Source organism: Periplaneta americana, chromosome 2 (assembly GCF_040183065.1).
Source record: "Periplaneta americana isolate PAMFEO1 chromosome 2, P.americana_PAMFEO1_priV1, whole genome shotgun sequence".
In the NCBI taxonomy this organism is placed as follows: domain Eukaryota; kingdom Metazoa; phylum Arthropoda; class Insecta; order Blattodea; family Blattidae; genus Periplaneta; species Periplaneta americana.
In genome coordinates this window covers 161,541,505-161,566,901 of record NC_091118.1, presented here as the reverse complement: position 1 = coordinate 161,566,901, position 25,397 = coordinate 161,541,505, and the positions used below count along the sequence as shown (strand labels likewise).

The following is a 25,397-nucleotide window of genomic DNA, read 5'->3' as shown; positions in this document are numbered from 1 at the left end:
CTGAGAAATAAAAAAAGAAAAAATCTTAAAAATGTGCAATTCAAGAACTGAGCTTAAGATCTTCGACATACTAATCACAAGATAAAATGAACAAATAAACAATGGATTGTTGACATTGTCATGGCAATACCTCAGTCTAGTATATACAGTCACGAAGCTTGAGGTGATGAGAGTACTAGGAACAATAGACTGTGCCAGTACTATTTCACATTGTCTGTTGTAAGGCGATAGTAGCGATCCTAGTGGTTAGCAACTATCTATGGATGCATATTCCCTGCGTATTGAGCTTGTGACTGTATATACTAGAGTGTGGCAATACCACGGAATAATTATCTCAATGTTGCCAATATCAGATATGTATCACAAAATACACAATACATATGATAAAAATTAAAATTGTCCCTTAGATATTTTTCAGTATGTAGTATCATAGTTTTTAATATCTTTAGTTATTTGAAATGAAAGTGGAATATATTAATTTAAAACTTTAGAATACAGGTAAGCAGACTGTGCCAGCATTAGTGTCTAGCCTTAAACCAAAGGAGAGGAGAAAAAAGTGAAGATCAGTAAAGATGGCTGTGCAATATATTCCGAATAATTATCTCTGGACCAAAGGCTTTGGCTAGGTTAGTAGATATTGTTACAAATTATGAAGTTAAAATGACTAATGTGTTTAATCAGATGAGTATTTTCCCTGGACCAAAAGATTGTATTGCACAAAAGAAAATAGAAAAGAAATCAACAAATGAAAGGGAAATATTTTCCCTGAAATGAATACTTTACAAACTTCTCTGTACAGTTGGCCTTGATTTCTCACAACATTGTGACACAGTTTTTAGGCTACTTACCTGTATTCTACAGTCATTCCTTGAAAAGTAGCTTGAGTGATCTCTTTGTTTTTCAGTATTCTTGTAGTAATTCTGGAGTTTATATTTGATGTAGTATAATATAGCATTATGGATGATATAGTAGACATGATGTTATTTTACTTTCAATGATAAAAAGATAAGAGAAATGAAGATGTCATTGTTTACACGAAAGTCGAGTATGTTTAATTAATTATTTATTTATTTATTTTAAAATTATAAGAATTATTTACTGAATTGTTTTATTGGTTTATGTAAATCGAATGAATAGAGTTTCTAAGAAAAATTTTTGCATATAAATAAACACGTGTAAATATGAGTATGCATGTTGGAAAAAAAAAGGAAGACTTGAAAAAATAAATATCAATGTTATGAATGCAAAATCTGTCATTGTTTCACCAGTGCCATGATCCACACTGTCAGGGATTAGAGAATATTGTAAATAGTTTTAGAAATATTTTCTTGCTGAGAAGTTATGTAATGATGTGCAATTATTTTAATTTAGATTGTTACATTGTTTAGTTCATTGTAGGTGTTCAAATGTTTCGTTAATGTGTACAGTAGAGGAGGCAAGATCTGTCCTGTGATCTTATCATGTGTCGTGTCTATATCACCAATGGGTATGGAGGGGAAAGATAGATTTTAGTCTGAGATGAACTTCTGTGTTAATAGATTCGTATAATATTAATCATCTTGAAACAAACTCTTTCTGATAGCCCATTATTTCTTTTCACACACGGCTCACATGCCAGATCTCGCTTCCTCATCTATACTATGATGCAAATACAATAATTTTTATCCAAATTCTTCACTATTGTAATTGTAAATTGTAAGTTACGTCAGTTTTACTTTGGAATGGAACTGATATGACAGTCAAAAATATTTTATAAGTATTATTCATTTCTCTTTATAATTTAGTATTTTGTCTGTGTATCATGGTTTTCTATAGAAACAAGTGTAACAGCTTTATTTTAAGCTTCATGTTAAATCAGCAAATATTTTGTAATTTCGTTCATCAGAATTGCTAGCTTGCTATTGTGAAAGAATGATAATATTGAATGCAAATTATATGTGTATAAGATATGCCTTCATCATGCGTTATTCATTTATTTTTACTATTCAGGGTGGATGGTAACGTCCGGACCAAAATGAAACTGGTAATAGAGCATGAGGAGAGATTTGAAAAATATAAATAAGTCTTTTCTCTAACATTCACCGTTTTAGAGGAAATTGTTATGTTTCTATGAAGCATTTGGCAACAGCATGACTACTCTAGCAAGGGCAGGGTGCACTCCTTACCTACCCCTCTCCCTCTGTTGTACTCAATCAGTGATGCACAACAGTGTCCTGCGTTGCAAGATTTATTTTAACGATTTGTGAAATTATTCAATTCAAATTGATGGCTAAATGATTTAATTTACAACAAAAAAAAAAGATTCAAGACATTAATTATTCAGATTATTTTTACTTATCTGCTTGTATAGCATTCAGCCATTTCTCTTGGGTAATTACCGCAATAGAGCGCTGCAAACATTGGGCAAAAACTATTTTTTTCTTGCTTAACGGTGCTTTATCGAAGGAAAAGTGTAATAAAATTTGTGTTATATTTAACATGTAGAATCACCTCTTAAATGTTGGTGCATTGGATACCTTCCACCTTATAGTTTCACATCCTACTTTCCTTTATGCATATTACCTCATTGACTATACTTTTTGAAAGACATGCACTTCATGGAATTGTGATGCAAGAATCATCTGGTGAATGTTGTGGCAGTGGCAGTAATGATGCCTGCAATATTGATAGTGGTGGCTGTGCAGAAGTGATACGGAAAATCACGAAAATCATTTGATGTTTCTTGCAGGGAATCATCATAGTGTGTCTTTCATATAACGCCACATTAATTTTAACTGAAAATGATTAAAGATGAGTGGAACGGAAAAAAATTCTCTCCGGCACTGGGATTTGAACCCGGGTTTTCAGCTCTACGTGCTGACGCTCTATCCACTAAGCCACACCGGATTCCCATCCCGATGTCGGATCGAAGATCTGAAAATCCAGGTTCAAATCCCGGTGCCGGAGAGAATTTTTTCCGTTCACTCATCTTTCATCATATGATGACGCAGAATATCTGCACGGAAATATCATATGTACTTCGGTACATCATAATAATATGTGAAAATGATTATATTTTGTAAATAATTCTTGGATAAATTGACTCGCAGATGCTGAATCTGAACAAAATTAGAGCAATATTTTAAAATAAATCGTTACAAACAGGCAGACATGACAAAACCGAACACTTTTTCGGTGTTAGGCATATTGAAAACGTGTATTTCCTTGAAAATCTCGAAGTAGTTTGTATGCAGCACCACAATGATTTCTGTTTATGCTCTGTGAGAGAAGAAAGTAAAGAGAATTCAAAGCTGAGTGAGATTGCAAGGTGAACCGAGACTAGGTATAGAACACATTATTACAAGACACTATAAATAGTAAGTGAAGCAGCAACATTGTATTTGAACTTTGTCCACTGTAAACAAAGTGGTTTGACGTCAGTGTGATGGCGATAGTTGACATGAAAAGATATTGTCACATTGCTGCATTATTTCTACATGGCTGGCACATGCTATAGGAACAGAAATAGGAATAGTATAGCTGCCATAGTCTACAAGGAGTATCACAAGACATTATAAATAGTATGAATGAATGAATAAATGAAGTGCATTTATTGGTACACAATTATGCAAACTCATGTAAACAAGATCCTTCGCATGAGCCCGTACGGCCATTCGTGCTATAACTGTGCACAATTTGAATCTTCAAAGCAAACAAAAATAATACTACTAATTATAAAATAGGAAAACAACAATAATTGTTATTATTACTACTGTTATCATTAATTATCACAATTTCAACTAATATGTAACTTCATACCAGATTTTACAAAAATAATAAAAATAAAATAAAATTATAAATAATAAGTGAAGCAGTAACATTGTATTTGAACTTTGATCACTGTAAACAATGTGATATGGCGTAGGAGAACTTAAAAGCCAGTCGATCTTCTTTGCACTAAACTCAAAGCTCACCACCTGTTGTCGATGATAGCATTTCGATAATATCTTGTGATTCACTATAGCCAGAGCTTGAAATGAACCGGAGTGGACTGGAACGCATTCTGGTTCGTGAATTTCATGGACCTTTGCAGTTCTTCAGATTAGATTTTTTTTTTACTTCTTTTGATATTTAACGAGCCCACACCTGTGGAGTAACGGTTAGCGCGTCTAACCGCGAAACCAGGTGACCCAGGTTCCATTCCCAGTCAGGGAAAGTTATCTGGTTGAGGTTTTTTCTGGGGTTTTCCCTCAACCCAATTTGAGCAAATGCTGGGTAACTTTCGGTGTTGGACCCTGGACTCATTTCACCGGCATTATCACCTTCATCTCATTCAGACGCTAAATAACCTAAGCTGTTGATAAAGCGTCGTAAAATAACCTACTAAAATAAAAAAAATATATATATATTTAACGACGCATTATCAACTACTAGGTTATTTAGCATCAATGGGATTGGTGATAGCGAGATGGTATTTGGCGAGATAAACCCGAGGATTCGCTATAGATTACCTGACTTTCGCCTTACGGTTGGGGAAAATCTCGGAAAAAACCCAACCAGGTAATCAGCCAAAGCAGGAATCGAACCCGCGCCCGAGCGCAGCTCTGGATTGGCATGCAAGCGCCTTAGCCGATTGAGCTACGTCGTTAGCTCACTCGTTTTCATAAGATATGGTTATTGTTCATTCCGGTATTAATATATACAGTGCGTTCGTAGCTCGGCCGGACCGTTCCGCGGCGGCCTTGGACTCGGTGAAGATTGGCGCGCCCGCCGCCAGAATGGCGCTGTAGCTATCGCTGAAGCGCCAGTCAGTCGAATTGGATCCATCGTGAGGGAAAGACGTCTGTGCGCGTGTTGTGAGTAAAATTGTGTTGTCTCGTGGTGATAAAGTGTCTATTAATAATGGTTGAGTACACTTTAGAACAACGCATTTTTTTCTATGTTGCGTATGTGAAATACTCTTCTGCAAGGTGTCGAAGAGAATTTGAACATCGGTTTGCTGGTGTTCGAATTCCTAGCAGGTCAACTATTCATGACCTTGTCAATAAAGTCAGACGTACATGATCTTTTTGGAACAAGAAACATGTTCAACAACACCGTGTACTGACAGAAGAGAAGCTTGATGAAGTAGGGCCCCGGTTAGAGCACTCACCCCGCAAATCACTGCGACGTTTAGCACAAGAGGTTAACATTTCCAAGACGTCAGCTTTTGTGGCAACGAAACTTCTGAAACTTAAGCCGTACAGGGTAACTTTAGTTAATGCTTTACAACCACAAGATCCTGTAAGTAGGGTTAATTATTGCAATTGGTTTGTGTAGTCCGTTCATAATGGCGACGTGGACTCACTTTTAACGTTCTTCACTGATGAAGCGTGGTTCATCTTCACGGTCACGTTTTTACTCAGAACAATAGATGCTGAGCTACCGAAAATCCCCATATTATTCATGAAGTTCCTCACCATGCTGCAAAGGTTGGGGTTTGGTGTGCAGTGAGTGCGAGTAGAATTATCGATCCCATATTTTTCGACACAACAGTTGATTCACACGTTCATGTAACTTCACTTTTAAATAATGTTTTTCCGCAACTAACAAGAAATGAACGACTGAGTAGCTGGTTTCAGCAGGATTCAGCTACAGCGCACACCGCTGCGAATCATATGCATGAATTGGGAAGTGTGTTTGGTGACAGAATAATTAGTCGAGGATTGTGGCCACCTCGTTCTCCTGATTTATCTCTATGCGATTTTTATTTATGGGGAACGTTAAAGAATAAAGTGTACGCAACAATTCCGCACACGTTACAAGAATTGAAGGACAACATCACGAGAGAAATACAGGCAATCAGTCAACATGAACTTTTGCGAGTGAACCAGAATTGTTTTCAGAGATATAGGGAATGTGTTCGAGTTGAAGGTCATCACTTTCAAAATCTGTTGTGATGCAGGTAAGTCTAATGTTGGTAGAGTAGTTAGTGTTCCGTACCATGACTTGTCGGTCGTTTACGTGTAACTCTGGCGGCAGGCGCGCCAATCTTCACCCAGTTCAAGGCCGCCGCGGAACGGTCCGGCCGAGCTACGAACGCACTGTATATATATATATATATATATATATATATATATATATATATATATATATATATGCTATTTGATTAATCCACATTTGAAACATATTTGTAAATTGCTTTACATTTGTTTGAAGATCGAGAGTTATTAAGAGCTAAGAGAACATTTCTGGCATCGGTAAATGAAATACAACCTGAAGGAATATGTTTATTCTAAAATTCTAAATCTCCATACATCGCAATTAATTCTGATGAAAATAATGTAAAAATATTTAACTTGTATACAATTTCTTTGTCAGTAGTAATGAGCTAAAAGCATCGTCAGTAGTAAGTAACAACTTATAACATTTGTTTAACGGATGCTCATTACTAGAAGACTGTTTTTATCTCGTAAAAAAAAAAGAAAAAAAAAAAGGAATGCGATCCATCTATTTTCTTTTCTTATATTAAAATTGAGGGGTGTTTAGTAAAAACGTCAGTTGTCAAAGATCATATTTTTGTGGGAATCTTGAAAAAACTTCACAGCGTCAACAATTGACATTTCACGTTAGTAATTTGTATGAACACACTTCTTAGTTATTGGATTATCTTCAGTATGTTGTTTACGCATAACGCATAATATTTGGATAATTGGAGCAAAAAATCCATTGGATAAATGACAATTTTATTTTTACAATGCAGAATGCAAAATGCAACAAAACACTAGCGCCTGCAGCTGCTACTCTGGTGCGATGGTGACGCCAACATTGTGTACAGTAGATCAATGAAACCTGGACAACTGAAATTCTTACAAGAAATATTGTGACGTTTTAATAGAAAGAGAATTTTTTAGAAGCCATTCGACACTGTACTATTGACGTTTTCAAAAAGAACTGATTACATGTGTTCATGCGTGTCCCAGAGGAGCATCACATGGCCGCTCTAACTAAAATTACCTGATTTTGGACAACTGACGTTTTTGCTAAACACCCCTCAATAATTGAAGCGTCGGCTGGAACAACGTTGTAAGTTACAAAATTTTCATTCGGCGTGTTTCCGTGTAATAATGTTGTATGCCATGTTACCTTGCTATACTCCTTGGCTTGCAACTGTCCAGCAATGCAGTACGTGAAATTTGTCCACTCAAAAGTTTGCTACCCTCATAAGAACAACGTTGTACGCGTACACATTTTTGCAGCTCCTGTAAATTTTACCAAATGTAACTTATAACGTTGTTGCAACCGACGCTTCAATCGTTAAAAGCTCTGATTTAAACGGAAGAACTGAACACAAATATACCCCATTATATTTCATGTACGCCATTTCCGGGCGAACATCTTGCCTCGATGCGCTGTTTCTTTCCCCCACCACTAAGCATGTCACACGTAGGGTTTGCCTGTAACGTAAATGTTGGAGAAGGGAGATATGTCTCAGTGTCTGTTAGTCTTGTTCGGTGATTGCTGGTGAGTACTTCTTATCGTTAATGGTCTTTTGAAAACTTTCCGAAATTTGTGATCATATTTCTGAATATAGTTTATTGCTAAATTACAGTCAATTGTGCTGAATAATAAAATCTATAGTAAAATTGATTTTTGGGAAGTAACTGAGTTATTGATGAAATGAAGTAACTTCTCGTCTTTTTACTTCGTTTTGTCGTAAAGTTTTACTTAAATTATAATGGGTGCTCATTTAGGGATTGTTTCATTTTTTCCAACTCTTCTTTGTTATTAAACTTACTAAATCGTGTTGTACTTACTACATTTTGCTATCCTAATCTTTGTATGGGGATTTTGTTAGGTGGTAAAGCGCGTAGATTGTACATCCCACACGAGGCTTTGAATAAAATGGGTCATAACACTGAGAAAATATTAGACTAAAATTGGAAAACGTTTATAAATCCTTAGCTACTGCGTTGGAATAAATGATGAAAAATTGACTATTTAATTTGACTGTCGAGCTTAGCGTAGTCTAATGTTGAAATATGAGCTGTGTAAGAAAATCGCAATGTCTCCTTAAACTTGGGACGACGATTTATTCTTAATGATTGAATCTAGTATTAGGACCTAATGTTAAGGGAACTGGAATTTGATTTTGGGAGAAAAGATTTATTTATTCTTTATTTTTTTCAATTTATTTTTGGTGTTTCACACACGACTATACTAGAATTGTATCTATTTTAATTCAATTTTCTAAGAATGGGTACGAAAATTCCATTTTATATAAATTTACGGATTTTGGACGGAATATTTTAATTTATTATTTTCGCAATTTATTATTTAATTTTTCCCCTTCAAAATGTTATCACATACGATTGTATTAAAATTAATAAACAGCATATAGGCTGTTAGTTTTTCGTCTTTCTGAGGCAAAGGCACAGTATAGGTCCATGTGCGTCTTATTTTAACGATAATTTTCAATAAGTTTATTTTTTTATTTATTTTTTTTTTTTCGTAGAAAAGGAATCTTTTCTCACTCTCTATTTAATGTAAAAAAATTCAGGAATTTTTTTGTATGGTTGTTTTACATGTAGTATACTGGAACAATGTTCTTAAGATTTTTTTATATTACCATATCGTAATGTAACAATTGCCCACCTGGTTTTAGGATTACAACCTACTTTCGCTGCACTGAAATAAAACAATTTCATTGGAGGTACTTTTCCGCACTATATTTTACCGCACATACTTTACCGCACTCCTTTTTTAAATAGACATTTTACCCAATTTGGTCAATGTAGAATATCCACCGCCCACTGAGCGAATATTGGTTAAACGAGTGTTGAGCGACTTTCGCCGATTTTGGAATAGACACCGACGCACTTAGGTTAGGTTAGTTTAGGCTTTTATTATCCCGTCAAGATGAAGGTGAAAGCGATTGAGTGTGATTTTTTGTTTTATATGTTGGCAGTTCAAGTGCGTCGGTGTCTATTCCAAAATCGGCGGAAGTCGCTCAACGCTCGTTTCACCAAAGGCTTGCCTACACAAGCAACAAGTTATACTAAATGTTTAGCATTAGTGTAAAACTGGCCTATGTCTCCTATAGTGGGCGGGACATAAGTAACATTCACCACCTCGGTCGTTGCGAGCGTCGTTGAATAAACCATAATCTAATTTTTAAAAGAACCTGCTTTTTTTAGCTTCAACTCTAGAAAACTATTCCTTACGAAAGACCTTGTTCAACATTTTCAAGATGGGAAATTCCGTCTTCTCTTAAGTATACTATAATCTTAAAATATTTGTAATTTTTGTTTTGTTAATGGTGTGTTAAAGTATCTTGTACAGTTAATTTACCAGGTCGAATGTGTTTCTTGAATGGGGCTTTCTTTGTACTTAAAAAATATTACAATTTTAGTCATTACCGAATTAATGATTTATTAGTGAGTAACTGAGCTTGCAATTACGAGAATTCTTAATGTTCGATTAATCTAAAAAAGACAACTATAAATATGTTGGTGATAAATTAACTTAAGAGTCCCAGTTGAAATGTTAATGTTGCAAGTACAGAAAATGTGGTTCTAATATTTACAGAATTTAGTTGACAGCGATTTTCTCCAGTATGAAGCACGAGTTCGTTGTGGCTTTCCTTGCGCTGTGTGCAGGAGTTGTTACTGGATTCGTGTGCAGGAATCCGTATCTTCCACAATTGACGGTCATTGTTAATAAGGATATACAGGATAATTGGGTCCCTAAGGTATGTATCATGAATCTACAAAATAATACTATTGACTAAGTTCTTGAAACGTTAAGAGCGAAAAGGTCTACGTGCTTTTTTTTTTCTAGGTTTATTTATGCAGATAACAAAATATCTGCTGTCTGAGCAATGATTCAGTAGAACCATCGGACGTATCAAAGAAAAGAATACGAGAACTTTATTCCTGATTCTCGATTCTGTCGAAAAATCCTATGTTAAACTTGACCATAGATGTTGATCGGTAGTTGGTAACTATTTACCATGTCTAGGAAGATTTGCTCTGTTTATTAATAGTTGACAATAGACATAGCGATATGATGGCGGCAATGCAAAAGGTTTTCCGAACTTACGAGTAAAAGTTAGTGTTCATGTCGATCTTCACGAACCGAGCCTTAAGCTCACAAGATAGGGACAACCCTGAACACGAGAATTCGCATCGGCAAGCAAAGTAGACTACGTTTGAGGCAACCAGCATACCCGTATGCTGCTACTCACGTCAAAATGGGCAGATTGTTTCAACGCGAGTCTGTAAGCCAGCGGTGACCAAAACTCGAGCTGCAGTGATTACATGCGACAGACAGCCTATGAAGTAAGGAGACGGAGGAAAGGTACTTGGCATGAAAACTACAACCGGTGGCGGTTCCTGTACTAACATCTTGATCAATCCCGCGGGTAAAAATCTCAAGCTTTGCTGTATCAGTAATGTCATTGCTGTCATCAAGAGCCAGTGAATGATATACAATTTTTCTTGCTTTTTTTTTTTTTTTTTTTAATTCTTTCTGAATATAATCACGATTCTTTTAAATTCTTCTCTCTATACTTGGTCGAGAAATTCGTAGTTATTAAAAAATAGTAACTTCTTATGGACAAGTTACTTAAGCTAGTTTAATCATTACTCTTTTGAGAAATTCTGTTCTATTTAAAGGCTTTAGAGACGAGATATTCCAAACCCCATTAGATAGCTGACTTCCTTACATTTATTTATTTCATCTTTCTCTTCCTGGCTATGATTTAAGACATGTCAATTCCTGGCGTTCAACAGTCCGTTGGCACATAATATTGAATCAGTTTTTCTACAATATTATTATTAAATGAATAACTAATAAATAGTTATCCTCATCTAAAAATTAAGGAGATTAAAACTGACATAAAACCTAATAATCTTATCCTTCTAGGGAGAAGACCTAAAAATATCAATATTCATACACGTACAGAAGAATGATAGAAACACATACTTAGTGGTCAGTGATGATGATGATGATGATGATGATAATATATTCAGCGTGGCAATTAATGTTTCTATATACTCCTAATTGAACCGTTGAGCAAAGTAAACATATTACAATTTGTCCGACAGAACAACAAAGAAGTTCCTCTCATTCCTTACGAAACCATCTGTTACTGCTTGTAGGGACAGAGTTTGTAGAACGACATGATACCGCCACTGCTTGCCTTCAGTACGTGAATGAAACTCTCAGCAATGGACAGGAAACTCTTCGTGCCTATTTGAATGACTGTGATTACACGATGTAATCACGACACCCGCTTTGGTCACCGCTTCTGTAAGCAAACGTGGTGTCCAATTAAAGCACGAGATTCAGTATTTATTGAATTCATAGCATTAATTAAAATTACATAGGCCTATTTAATTTCTATAAGAAATGCAATGGATTTAATAATTTAATTAAGTTATATTGTATTATTCAGCGACGAAATTTATCGTAATCTATATATTATTTAAGTCATGTAATAACTAGTCTTCGAAGTTCAGGTCCCGATGGAGGAGGTACAGGTTGACTGAAAGTGAAGTGTTGGACGGAAGTTTGCAAGATAGACTGGGACTTGTTTTTACTTTTTCCGGTCTGCTTGAAGGGTTCGTGCTAGAGATGAACAAAACTGACTGCCGCTCTCGCTCGCTGTGTTCGCTGCATTTGTCTTTAGAGTCTCGGCTCGTCATTGCCGCTGCGCTTCGAGTCTCGCTCGTCATTCTCGAAATAGCATCATTGAAATGAATAACATAAATGTTTAAATGAGACAAAAAGACAAAACAGAACAGTATCTCAGTTATCAAAATGTTCTGGTTCTATTATAATATTACCTATGGTTATATAAAAAAGTTCACATCTGTGGAGTAACGGTCAGCGCATCTGGCCGCGAAACGAGGTAGCCCGGGTTCGAATCCCGGTCGGGGCAAGTTACCTAGTTGAGGTATTTTCCGGGGTTTTCCCTCAACCCAATACGAGCAAATGCTGGGTAACTTTCGGTGCTGCACCCCGGACTCATTTCACCGGCATTATCACAGTCATTTCATTCAGACGCTAAATAACCTAGATGTTGATACAGCGTCGTGAAATAACACAATAAAAATAAAAATAAAAATAAAATTCTCAAATAAATTTGCATTTCTAAGAAACATAAAACATGACATTAATATCTTTTTACTTGAAATTGCACACTTGATTTTAAACATATGAAAAGAAAATTCCTAGCCATTTAATAAGGGCCTAGTAATTAAATAAAGACTGGGGAACGGATTATTATACACTGAAAGGTAGAGGATGTTTCAAATAGGCTACTTGATTGTTTATATAACAGTTGCCAAAGTAGATAAAAGTTCAGTCAGATATAAACAACTGTGGCGATTCAAGGCTGCTTCGGGATTTCGGGAGATGATCAATATCGAGTTTCGGAAGACTCGGTAGTCTTTACGTCAAGGACGCGACGTAATAAAACATTGTTGTGCGGGTTTTCGGCTTTGCGGGCGCTGTTAGACTAGTTTTCTCGATCGTTGTTCATCTCTAGTGCGTACATACTAGAACTGTAGCTGGGACAGTTGGGACTGCGTGGAGTCACTGCGATGTCGAGAACGAAATTCAAATGGAACACATTTTTAAATATAGACTACCGTCAACCGGGTATAATTTACACAAGGGGGGTAACTTTACACATTTCTAGAAAAATGGTCTATAACAGTTTTAATAATGGCACACACTTCAGTCTACCATACATGTGCTGTTGTCACATAGAATCAGTTCCACGGAGTTGCTACACATTGTCTGTAATATGCTGCCTTCTAAACATTTTTCTAGAAATGTGTAAAGTTACCCCCCTTGTGTAAAGTATACCCGGTTGACGGTACATTATTAAAGTCCTTCCACAAAAAGAAGTTTACAGTAGAAATAAGTAATTTTATTTTAAATGATAAAATGGCTATTGCTGAAAAAAAAAAACAACCATGATTACGAACTAAAATGTATGACATGATTTTTAAATACCGGTATATATATATTTAAAAATTATACCGTATAAATTCAAATTAGAAATGGCAAATATTTAGAATGTGATTTAAATTAGTATTAATACATTATATTTAAAACACAGTATATTTTAAATAAGTATCTTGTTAATTTGCTTCATTTCATCTTACTTTACTCTAGTTTGTTATTAAGTTAACCTACAAAACTTTAATTTTTACTTCTTACTAATATTAAATTCTTGCTAGATGGAATACTACTTATTTTCATTTTAAATATATTATTTTCGTTTCTTGGTCACGGGTTTTACTCATGGGGGGGTTAGGTTTATATTAAATAGAAGATATTGTTTTCTAAATGCTTTATCTAAATATTGTTTTTTTATAGTACCTGTAATCTAATTAGTTTAAAGCAAGCAGATAAGTCTATTTATGTGACCTATGTTTTATAATTACTGTTTTTATGTCTCTTCTTTTCCTTATTTTGTAATTTATGTAGGCCTACAGTTACAAATGATATGTGTTCTGAATTGTTCTAAAATTATTATTATTATATTATTATTATTATTATTATTATTATTATTATTATTATTACAAAGTACCTTCATAAATGGTAATTACTCCGTATAACTGTTTATAGGCCTAAGAATAATGTTAGGTTTCTACAACCTAGAAATGATAATGCGATATATTCCAATTAACGTAATGTTTAAGTTTGTTCTGCAGGCGAACATTTTATTTCTTCCTTCATCCAACTAACATGTGTGTATGAGAGAAGGGACTACCTTGCCAGCTGCTTTGTAAACACTATATTGTTCTGTGTACTTAACTTCAGAGTAAATGTGCCTCAACTTCGAACTAGTTATAACCAAAAGATGTCGCCAGGTTTTCTAAAACTTGAATTTGAATTATTCGATTATCATTTTGATAATCGTCGCAGTTTCGTGGAACGAATTAATTACTGTGTTCGAACCTTCACTGAACAATCCACACCTGTGGAATAACGGTTAGCGCGTCTGGCCGCGATACCAGGTGGCCCGGGTTCGATTCCCGGTCGGGACAAGTTATCTGGTTGAGGTTTTTTCCGGGGTTTTCCCTCAACCCAATATGAGCAAATGCTGGGTAACTTTCGTTGCTGGACCCTGGACTCATTTCACTGGCATTATCACCTTCATTTCATTCAGACGCTAAATAACCTAGATGTTGATAAAGCGTCGAAAAATAACCTACTAAAGTAAATAAATTTACTGAACAGATGAGTGTTCATTACTAAAAAAAAGCAATATTACCTGTTTATACGCAAAAGAACATTTTTGAAAAGCTGGAGAAAATCTAAATACATATGGAGTCTTCCACAACAGGCACTTCTCGATTAAAACACGACTTCCGAGACTTTAATCGTAAGAAGTATTCCAAATTTTGGAATTGCAGAAAGCCTCATTGTTCTGGAAGAGAATATATAGTTCACTGTTTTATTCAGTTGTTCTTTCCATTCATTACAAGACACATTCAGAAAATGTCCCGTCCGTTACCTGTATGTCCCGTCTGTTACCCATTTTTAGACAGTTCCCCTCAATACACAAGTCATATTACACAAAGTTTGAATGCACCCATGAATAGCTGTGTGCACTCGCAATATTTGGTAATATTGTGGTATTTTTGTATTTCATAGCAGGACAGAGATTGTATGGAGTTTGTGTTCATTGTATATACTGTGTCATTTTTATGTCCCGTCTGTTACCTTTCTTTAAACGGTTATAACTATTGTCAAATATTTTATAATTTGCTTTTTCACAGAAATAATATCGGGTTATAACCTGATGCAGGCATTCTGACTTTTATTTTGTATATTACATAATTTGCGTACGAAATATATATATATATCATACTGAACAATTTGTATGATTGTCCCTTCCATTACCGTGGAATTACTCATATAGAAATACTTCGTACCTAATATGGACACCTCAAATATTACATTAGAAAAGTGTGTGCATAGTCGAAATTTTTCTCACAACCACTTAAAGGAAAGTAATTCGTAATGACATTACAATAGAGGTCTTAAATAGTTAAATTAGACCATAACTCATGCTTGTGTTCTGCGTTTGCACGAAATAACTGCAAAACTGTTAGTGTTCAGGTAATTTCAAAAGAAGTTCTTATTATGAAACGTAGAAAGACGCATTATTCCTTCTGTTTGTAGTTTGAAGTTACTGTAAACTAATAAAAAAAAATCTGAATCACTTCTAAAAATGAACGCAGTGTGTGTAAATGTATTGCATATATAAACTTAATTCACAAACAATGTTTTAATCTATACAGATCGAGCTCAAACTCGTAGGATATGACGCGACGACTGCATATCCTGAAAACGTGCTGCGTATCACCACTGAGTGCAAAGAAGGTAAGAATACTGTAAGATATGATCATCGCAAAGTGGGGTCGTTGTAATGCTGGTGAAGGTTCGATATTTAATTAAACCTTTTGCCTGTCTGAAGAAGTCGTAATTCGGCACATGAAACTCTTTTCGAAATGAAACTAGCACTTTTATGATCATGAAATCGAGAGCTTAAGGGGCGAGGATGGTTAAATGTGATCAAAAACTAAACATTTACATTTCTTCTGTAAAATACTATTTGATGTGTGGTAATATAAAGTGCCCGATCTAGCGGAGAACAGTTGCCACTAACCTATGTATAAATCACTCTCGCGTAGTGAAGTGTGCGCATTAAAAAAAAAATCCGGCAACTACGCATTGGTTCTAAGAATAAGCTGCTGAATTTTTAGTTTTCTGCTATTGACTTTGAAGAAGGGTATAGGAAAAAGCGAGAGGAATGGAAAACACTTGCTAATATTTCAGAGACTCTTTTCACACACGAACTAATTACTACGTTGGATCTTTCTGGTTTACAATAGTACAGATTTAAATAGTTAATGAGAATCTGCTGTTGCTGTAATTAAATTCATTCATGCGACGGTACAAAAGACTTTTTCTTTTATTAACATTTGTCTAGAAATATTGTTTAATTTACCGTATTTGTGTTAGCTCATTTTCTAAAGAGGCGGAACTAATTTAAGTTTTAAAGACCTGAAGAGTGGCAAAATCTTAAAGTATATTTTAGAATTAAGGTTTAAAGATTAGAAACTTCATTTGTATGATTCTTATATGCAGTTCATTTTTCTAAAACCGCATTTCTGGTAATGAGACATTGCTTAAAGATTAAAAGTTAATCTTGGGCACGGATCACCTAGACACTGAATTGTAGTTGCGTACAGTACATAGCCAAGATGTCATGAGGGAGAGAAAAGTAGTACATTCGGGTCTAATGGGGATACATTATCTACGTGTTACATTGCTGACTGCGTGCTTGGTTCTTCTGATCATGATACGTCATTAACCCATTTATGCCCAAGTTAATTTTTTTTTTGCAGTTTTGAGAAATATTTTAACATTGTGTTCATAAGACTATAATTACAGAAAAAATTACTCAAAACAATTTTCACTTATCCAGTTCTGGGGCAGTGGGCATGAATGGGATGGGTGTTTTGATAACACTGGTCAACAATGAAAATGTTTCTTGCTCAAAAATAGCTAATTCTGATGTATTTCTACCTGCTGAATTAAAAAATCACCATAAAAATGACAGATTAGCTCTTGCTTTGGAGATGATATTTCATTTTTTTAGAGTCAACATTTTCAGTTTGGGGGAAATTTTGTTTTGGGAGTTGGCACATCTGTCAAATAACAAAAAAACAAATGTTCTTCAGCTGGTTGTAAGTTACAAACATAGATATTGTTGCTGTCATTGTGAATTTCATATTGTTTCTGCTGTAATTAATGCAGAATTTCTGGTTCGGAAGTGTTTTTAAAGCGTAAAATTTGTAAAAATGCTACGAAAATTGTGTCTTTGAAGTAGAAAATGAAGACAGTGTGGAACAAGAAAAAGAACCCAACAAGTCTTCCACATCCCAGGACTCTGATTTTGAGGAAAAAAGATGATAAACCGCACAGACTGAGTCAAGCGGAATTGAGTGATCTCATTAGAGACCTTGACCTGTCAAAGGAGAAGGCAGCGATTCTAGGATCTAGATTACAGCAATGGAATCTTCTCGAACGTGATGTCAGGGTCTCACAGTATAGACAACGTCACAGGGATCTGCTTCCCTTTTTTTAGAAGAAAAACAATCTTGTTTGCTGCGACATTAATGGCTTGATGAAATGTTTGAATTTGAACCATGATCCAACTGAATGGAGACTATTCAGACTCCTCCAAGCTTAGTTTGAAAGCTGTATTATTCACAATGGCAACCGTCTTCCTTCTATTCCTGTTGGTCATGGAGTTCACATGAAGGAGACTTATGCAAATATGACAGCCCTCTTCGACTCAATCGAATATCATAAACACAAGTGGAAAATCTGTGGTGATCTAAAACTCATTCTATACTCTTAGGAATGCAACTGGGGTACACAAAATATTGCTGCTTTTTATGTATGTGGGGCAGCAGGTATAGGAAATCACATTATATTCAGGCAGACTGGCCTGCAAGAAATCATAACCCTAGCGAGAAAAATATTGTTGCCCAGCCTCTCGTGGAACCAAAAGATGTTCTTCTTCCACCCCTGCATATTAAGCTGGGTTTGATAAAATATTTTGTCATAGGTATGAACCAAGGACAGGCCTTTAAGTACGTAAGAGAGAAATTTCCGAAATTAAATGATGCCAAAGTCAAGGAAAGTATTTTTGTCGGGCCACTAATTCGAGAACTTGTAAAGGATCCTGCATTTGACCAAGTTTTGGCGGGGAAAGGAAAGGAAGTTTGGGAAGCCTTCAAGGGAGTTATTCATGGATTTTTAGGCAACAAAAGAGATAACTACACTCAGTTGGTGACAGTGCTCCTGCAAAAATACCATCAACTCGGATGCAAAATGTCCCTTAAAATCCATTTTCTCCACTCCCACCTAGACTTTTTCCCTCCTAGTTGTGGAGCTTTCAGTGATGAACACGGAGGAAGGTTCCATCACGATATTTCTGTTATGGAACAAAGATATCAGTACCGCTGGAATGAAACAATGCTTGCGGATTACTGCTGTCTTTGCGTAGGGATGCTCCAGAACTCATAAGAGGCAAGCTAAAAGACGACGATCTCATGAAGCCACACATGATTCTCTTCAGACCCAAACATCTGCCAGGTATTCTTCCATAAATTTAGAACTCTTAGAATGTAACTGCCATTTAAGAAAAAATTAAATGCACTCTCAATGTTGTTGGCATATGTAATTAAAATGTATTGTTTTCTCTTAATCCGTTAAACTGAAATACTTCCACCTATTGTGTATCACAGAAACTAGAGCTAAAAAAAAATTTTTCATTGTCATATTCGTTTTTCTCAACCCAAAATTAGTAAGAATTCACTCATGAATTCCAAGAAACATTCAAAACATTTTTTTTTGTTGGCCAGTGTAATTGATTTTTTTTGTAAAAAATTGTATAGCTTTTTTTCATGTATTACAGCTTCTATATGACAATTATAAAAAGTTCTTTATTACAAAAAAACATATTTGAGCCATTCTCTTGCTTCTTATTTTACACTTGGTTCAGATAATAGTCATGGTTTGTAACTTAGGTATGGAATTTTTCAAAGCAATCGATGTGACAGCCTACATTACATTCCCTACGCTTTCTGAAGGTATCAAGTTGGCATCATATAAAGTGAAAAACAGCTGATGATTGTTGCCTCTTCTACTGTAGTTATGTTATTTAAGGGACAAGTTTGCAATACTTTTTATTTAATTTATACGAAAATCGCCCATTCCATCGAAATACGACAAAAGAAAAAAAATATTCTTTATTATATTCTCTATTAGCATTGACAGTTATCAAGATTCTATGGGTAGTAATTATCCACAACGATGAGGATGCATTTTTCGGGGAGGGGGGGGGGAATTTGGAAATTAAACTTCTCACCGATATGGTATTAAACTTTTTTGTTATCCTCAATAAGATCAATTCTCTCTGCAAATCTGCAGGGTGATTTCACTTCAACTCTGTATAATAATACGTAAACTCGTGAAACTAATTTTTTTGTCCAAAATTGAGTGTAGCAAGCGTACAGGTACTATTCCTCCACCCCCTTCATACTACAGAGCAGAATGGTCCGTGCTCAGTTAACATGAAGCGAAATTGATGTGTTAAGTTTATTGCCGTCTTTTTAACAATTAATTAAATTTAATTAAGTAATGAAGCGAGTTACCCATGTCCGAGCTCTACAAATAAATGTGGAAGTGGTATTTGAAATAAAACATCAGCTACGTTTAGACACAAAATAGTACGTTTTTAAATAGAACTATAAAATATATTTACAGGAATACCTAAGCTGCGAATTAATAATCCTTTTCATTTTGTAGGAATAGAATTTTGCTACAGAGATGAAAGGTGTGTTGCTATAGATTACCACAATCTGCCAAAACTGGGTTTCTACAAGTGTCACGCTATGCCAGAGTCTTGGTTTAAAGCTTCTGCAATCTGTGAACAAGAAAACGCCCACTTGCTTGTACTGAACTCTGAAGAAGAATTCAACGCGATAAAGGAGATATTGGAAACGAGCATGATGGAGGGAGCCTACATCCATATCGGTCTCAACGACATCGATAGAGAAGGAGAATTCGTAACAGCGCAAGGTAATGGTATAATTTAGTGTTCTCATTTAAACCAAAAGTCAACTCTTCCAGTAGGCCTACTGATGTATGAGAAAGCCAGGATACTTTTTTCAAGTTCCGAGCTTGATTTTCATAATACACGTTACTGTTCGTTAACAGAAAACCGTACTTTAAGTCACACGGGTTAGTGTGCACTCAATGTTGGTTGCTTGACGGTTGTCAGCCCACTTTGAGGTCAGTGGATATAGAGGGCGAAATTAGATCGGTGTCTGGCTGAGTTCCCGGGTAACTCAGCCGGAAAAGCGTTGGTACGTTTAACCGAAGGTCCCGGGTTCGATGCCCGGCCCGGAACAATTTTTCCCTCGAAATTATTCTATTTAGAAATGATAATATGCCTATAATTTTAAATCACAAAATGCAATTAATGTAAAAGCGATAGTTACAAAATTAAATTACCTAGGGAGTTGGCTCAAAGATAACGTTTGAAACTCGCATTCAGGAGGGTTCTGGTTCAAACCGTTATTTTTCATGGTTTCTCTCGGTCACAAAGGCAAATGTCGGATTGGACATTTGCATGCCATGATTCATCATCGTCTGTCACAAATATCAACTTTAATTGAATCGGTCATTGCAGAAAGGGGATAAGTCATGAAAAACGCAAAAATGAGTTAAGAGTGCCATTGCCTTCTCCAGACCTAGAGACACATTTCCATACAGAAATGGGACAAATTTGCTCATTCTTAACGCAAAGCAGAGCACCATAAGCAGCGCAGTCATTGCAGAAAGGGGACAAGTCAGCGACTTACCTTCTTTCTGCACTGACTGACGACGTGACGCAACAGAGTGCCGCGGATCTAATAAGTTACGCGCCCATCAGCTGATAAGAAAAATGACAGATAAGCTAGAAGTAGGAAGTGACCCAGGGGAAGAAAACTGTTTTATTAGTGGTAAACGTAAACGCAATGAAATTAACTACCGCAGAAATGTAAGTAAGAAAAATAAACTGAAGGCACTCGAACGTCAATTCCATTGGGAAGTCTGTAGCAGCCCGTACGACAGGAGAACAATGTGGGTAAGAAACTACTCATTGTTTGTTTAGACGCAACTTTGGGTCATCAATTTTCAACATTCACAATTTCAAAGACAATACGGCGCACTTCTATTCCTGTCATGAAGGTATAGGCCACAAACCTTCAAATGAAGTGTGTTCCTTCTGAAATACATTGAAAATAATGTCCCTGCTTCAGTCAGGGAATTGTATCTTTTCTCTGATAACTGTGGAGGGCAAAATAAAAATCATGCCTTAATTCGATTATTGCTTGCACTGACCCAAATGGGGAGATTTAACAAAATCATTCATTATTTCCCACAACGAGGCCATTCATTTCTTCCCTGTGACCGCAACTTTGGTGTCGTGAAGCGCAAACTAAGGAAGACAGACAGGGTATATGTGCCAGACCAATAAAATACCTTGATCCACCAGGCAAACACAAACAACAGATTTTCTGTACAATCAGTTACTACTGATGATATTTTGAATTTTAAATACTGGTGGCCAGAGTATTACAAGAAATCCACCTGCTCATTAGACACACTGAGGAAGAAAGGTAAAGATAAGAATATGTTTTCTTCAGCACAATTCAGTGAATTTGTTTACTCTAAAGATGATCCAGGATGTGTGACTGCCAGTTTGTTCATTGGTAGTGAAATGAGGAAACATAGATTCTGTATGAAAAAACCAGGTTCTGGACGCATAGTAATGCCTACAAAAAAGCATACATATGGAAAATTCCCATTAATACGAAAAACAACTTGGAGACGTATCGAAAGTGAGGCAATACCGGTACATTCCATTAGAACACACTTCCTTTTACGAAGAGATCCTGAACTGGCCATCTTATGACAAGGAATGTACAGACGACGTACTGTATCTTCCAACGTCTAACAATACAATCCATAAAAGTTGAATACTTCAGTGTATTTTTATTGTGCTCTCCTATATGCAGTTTTTAAGTATTAGTTTAAAAGTAGAGTTTTTATTTAAAACTGTGATATAAAATCACATATTGGTACATTTCTGTAATAGGAATAATGATTAAAATGCAAAAATAATTATGTAAATGGTGACAGTAATGTAGTAATTACACACAAAACATCGTTATCATTGTAATTATTGCCATTTAATTTATTTTCAAATATTACATTAGCCCAAAATTGTAAATTATATACTTTTTTCTTTTATATTTAACAATTCCTTGCAGAAAGGGGATAAGTCATGGTTCGATTAAACAACTTTAAACAAAAGTGTTTGAGATGTCAGATGTCTAACATGATGTATTATACTTCACTATTCATAAACAAAGTAAGAAAAGATATTTATAATGATTACTCCAGTATTGGAAGAAGAAAACAGTTTTTATTGATTATCTCAAAAGTAAGATTTTATGACTTATCCCCTTTCTGCAATGACCGATTCAATTAAAATCTATAATAAGTTATATGAACACAAGTCGCCTATAACGCACGATAGAAAACAGGAACTAGTAAAAGCTGCCTATTGGTGTATTCACAGATCCTAAACATGCGATATGATTACAGATGTTAAAAGATGTATAAATAAACTTAACAAAGACAGAAATGTTGTTGTGACTATAAATCTGTAATGCTTTGTACAGCATTCGGAAGAAAATCCTACAAATTTTTTTCGTAAGCCCTGAGTAATTCTGTGCTTTTTCTGAAGTATTGAGATACTAAAGGAACTTACGTTCAAATAAATTCGTAGTCTAAAATTGTAAAGGAATTGATCTATTAATCGTGAAGATAGGAAAGTGAACTGAGAAGTTTCCGTTCCTCCCTACGCTTCTACTTGTAGCCAGCGAGCTCTTACTCCCACCATAAGGTTCTTATTATAAGCTACGGTGCACACAAGCATTTGGTTTTACGAGATAACGAATGACCTATAATAATTTATTGCAAAATGTTGCTGATTAGTCTTGCAGGATTTCTAAACTACTTGTAAATAGGAAAGAATTCTAGCTGCATTCTAAGACTTGTTCTGAAAAGTAATCTTGTTACAGACAAGGTTCTTTGTTTTCAGTTTCCTAAATTACTAGGGTTATTCATTTAGAACCTCTTTTAAGCCTGAAATCTTGTCAGAAGTTTCAGATTGAATGAATAGTGATTTAAATAATCTAATGGTTATTGCATGCATACTGCTTATGCCCATATATGCATCTTCATTATACAATAGGGTTTGGGGGAAAAACCAGGCAGTTCCAATTTGAGTTCTTTATGCAGAGAGGACAAAAAAATACGCTCTATCGTTTGGTCGAAGAACCAAGTAGTTCCAAGAATTATTCAGTTATAATGCGTTTTACCTGCCTCTTCTGTACATGCTTATTGTTTGGCGATAAGTTTTTTCATTATCTCGAAAAGTACTGAAATGGAACTTCCTGGTTTTTCCCCCAAACCTCTCAATTGGAAAATTATGAAAATGTCTGAAGGAACTTCCCATTAATAAATTCGTTATTTTGTGTCTTTTCAAACTAAAGATCCATTAGTCTTCAGTAAGAACGATTATACACAAATCTATTAAACGAGGAATTGCTCGAATCTCATACTTGCACAAAAATATCCGTACATTTACGAGAATAGACTAAATTTTTCGACTATATGACGAAAACTTCTTTTTCTGATGTCAGGATCAAAAGTTTCGTAAGTTGTAAGTTAGGGCCTACCTTGACTTACAGACTCCATTATAATTTTGTCACTTGTTATTTTTCTAGTGCTTACTTTGGAAAGCAGTTGTAACTTTCAACTTCCTAATTGGATAATGTAATTTCTTTGACAGCTGAACCAATCGCCAATTCTGGATACGTCAAGTGGGGATATGAAGAACCTTTGAGGAATGCGACCGTCAACTGCGTAGCCCTAGACATTGAAGGCCGATTTTACAATATTCAGTGTTCACGGAAGCTACCATTTTGCTGTGAGGGTGAAATTCAATGCGACTGATTTGTATGAGATGGTCGTGTACAAATAATTATTAAAATTGTTGAAATTTAATATTACGGAAATAAAACACTTCAGTGCATATACCTTGATTTATTAATGTCGTAGATTAGCAGAGACTTGTTTTCCAGATGCGTTATACGAAATGGAATGCAAGAAATTAACCTACATTTTGAAATGGCTAATATATATAAAGAACATTTCTACTGAACTTAAATATGATAAATAAATTTTCAAACTCGAAGAGAGATGAAATAGTGCATATAATTTCACATAAAGAGTAAATTCTGAAATATATTAAAATTTACACGTAAATATGTTTGAAAGCATATTAAATATTACATACTCGTAGTTACGCAACAGGAGTAACATTAGGTTCTTCATGAATTTGTAAACAAAAATCTAGTGTATTAGCATTAATGTGTTTATACAGAATTTATGTAAACATGAAATATTCTTGTAGCGGATTATAAAATAAATCTTTCTTATTTATTTGCATAACAGTTGTAAAATAAAAATTCATTCTTTTACAAACCATGTTAAACTGCAACGACATCGTTTTACAGTTTGAAATTGTTTACGTGGTCCTTAATTATATGTTTGAATGAGGCCAGCGGGTTCGAACACGATGGAGGGCAATGGTTTAAAAGGATTAGCTTTTCGAGAACCATACTCTGGACGGATCATTGCTCTTAGTTTTGGTCCATTGTGTAACCTATAGAGTGGAAATGATGTAACTGTGCTGATTGAAGGAGGTAATATAATACATTAAACAAACCTATTATTAATTTTGTAAATGGCAAATTGGAAAATAGGCTGAAAGTCTACGTAGTTTGGCAACAGCGCATCGCCGACTAGCCTACGAATAAACACCCACTCAGGTCTGAATAGCAGCATTCCGTTCTTTAGTTACTACAGCAGGGTTGACGCCTTGTAATGGCAGGAAATAACAATACGTATTATTAGTTTTAGTTTACAAGAAAATGGTTTTATTTAAAAACTGGAGAGGGATCAATTCGACTGACCATTCTGCTACAAGCTACGTTACTAAAAGTTACGTTAAGCCGAATTCGGTCACGGTGGGCAATGCTGTCCAGGGGCGGACGCAGGATTTTTTTTCGGGGAGGGATTTGAGATAGTAAAAATGGAATAATGAGAAATAAGTTTATATACTCACAATTTGTTTCAGAGTCACAAACATTTGAGTAACGTAGTCTGTATAGCCTTCTGTGCTCGAAGTTGCGGGTTCTATCCCAGCACAGTTCGATGGCATTTAAGTGTGCTTAAATGTGACAGGCCTCATATCGGTAAATTTATTGGCATGTAAAAGAAGTCCTGCGGGAAAAAATTCTGGCGCACCAGTGACGCTGATATAACCTCGGCAATTGCGAGCGTTGTTAAATAAACCACAATTTTTTAATTTTAATATTTACAATGACTGCAATACAAAAACAATGACAGTGATATTTACAGAAGAAGGTGACGAGGCTTCTTAGACATTTCATCCAGTACTTCATAAGCTTTTATTTCTACATTTTTATGTATCATCAAGACCAGTCCATTTAATCTGTCTACTCCTCAAGTAAGTCTTCAAACACTGCAATGTTGAGAACGACCATTCTGGTGTTGCTGTAGTTACAGTAACATGCAGAAAAGTTTTAGTGCCTTGTGAGTGCAGGGAAAAATAATTTCATTGCATCAAAGATGATATAAAATCAGTAGGCATTAGGTGAAGATTTTTCTGATCAAGGAAATTTCTTCTCAAC

General features: G+C 35.3%; 1 protein-coding gene across 1 annotated transcript; it reads left to right on the top strand.

Annotated features, from left to right (window-relative positions):
- The first annotated feature begins 7,372 nt into the window (after window positions 1-7,372).
- Window positions 7,373-23,708, top strand: LOC138695315 (hemolymph lipopolysaccharide-binding protein-like). Its single transcript, XM_069819741.1, has 5 exons — window positions 7,373-7,482; window positions 9,547-9,709; window positions 15,285-15,366; window positions 19,369-19,641; window positions 23,471-23,708. The coding sequence occupies exons 2-5, from the start codon at window positions 9,575-9,577 to the stop codon at window positions 23,632-23,634; spliced, it is 654 nt and encodes a 217-aa protein (XP_069675842.1). The 5' UTR covers window positions 7,373-7,482; window positions 9,547-9,574; the 3' UTR covers window positions 23,635-23,708.
- Window positions 23,709-25,397: the final 1,689 nt, after the last annotated feature.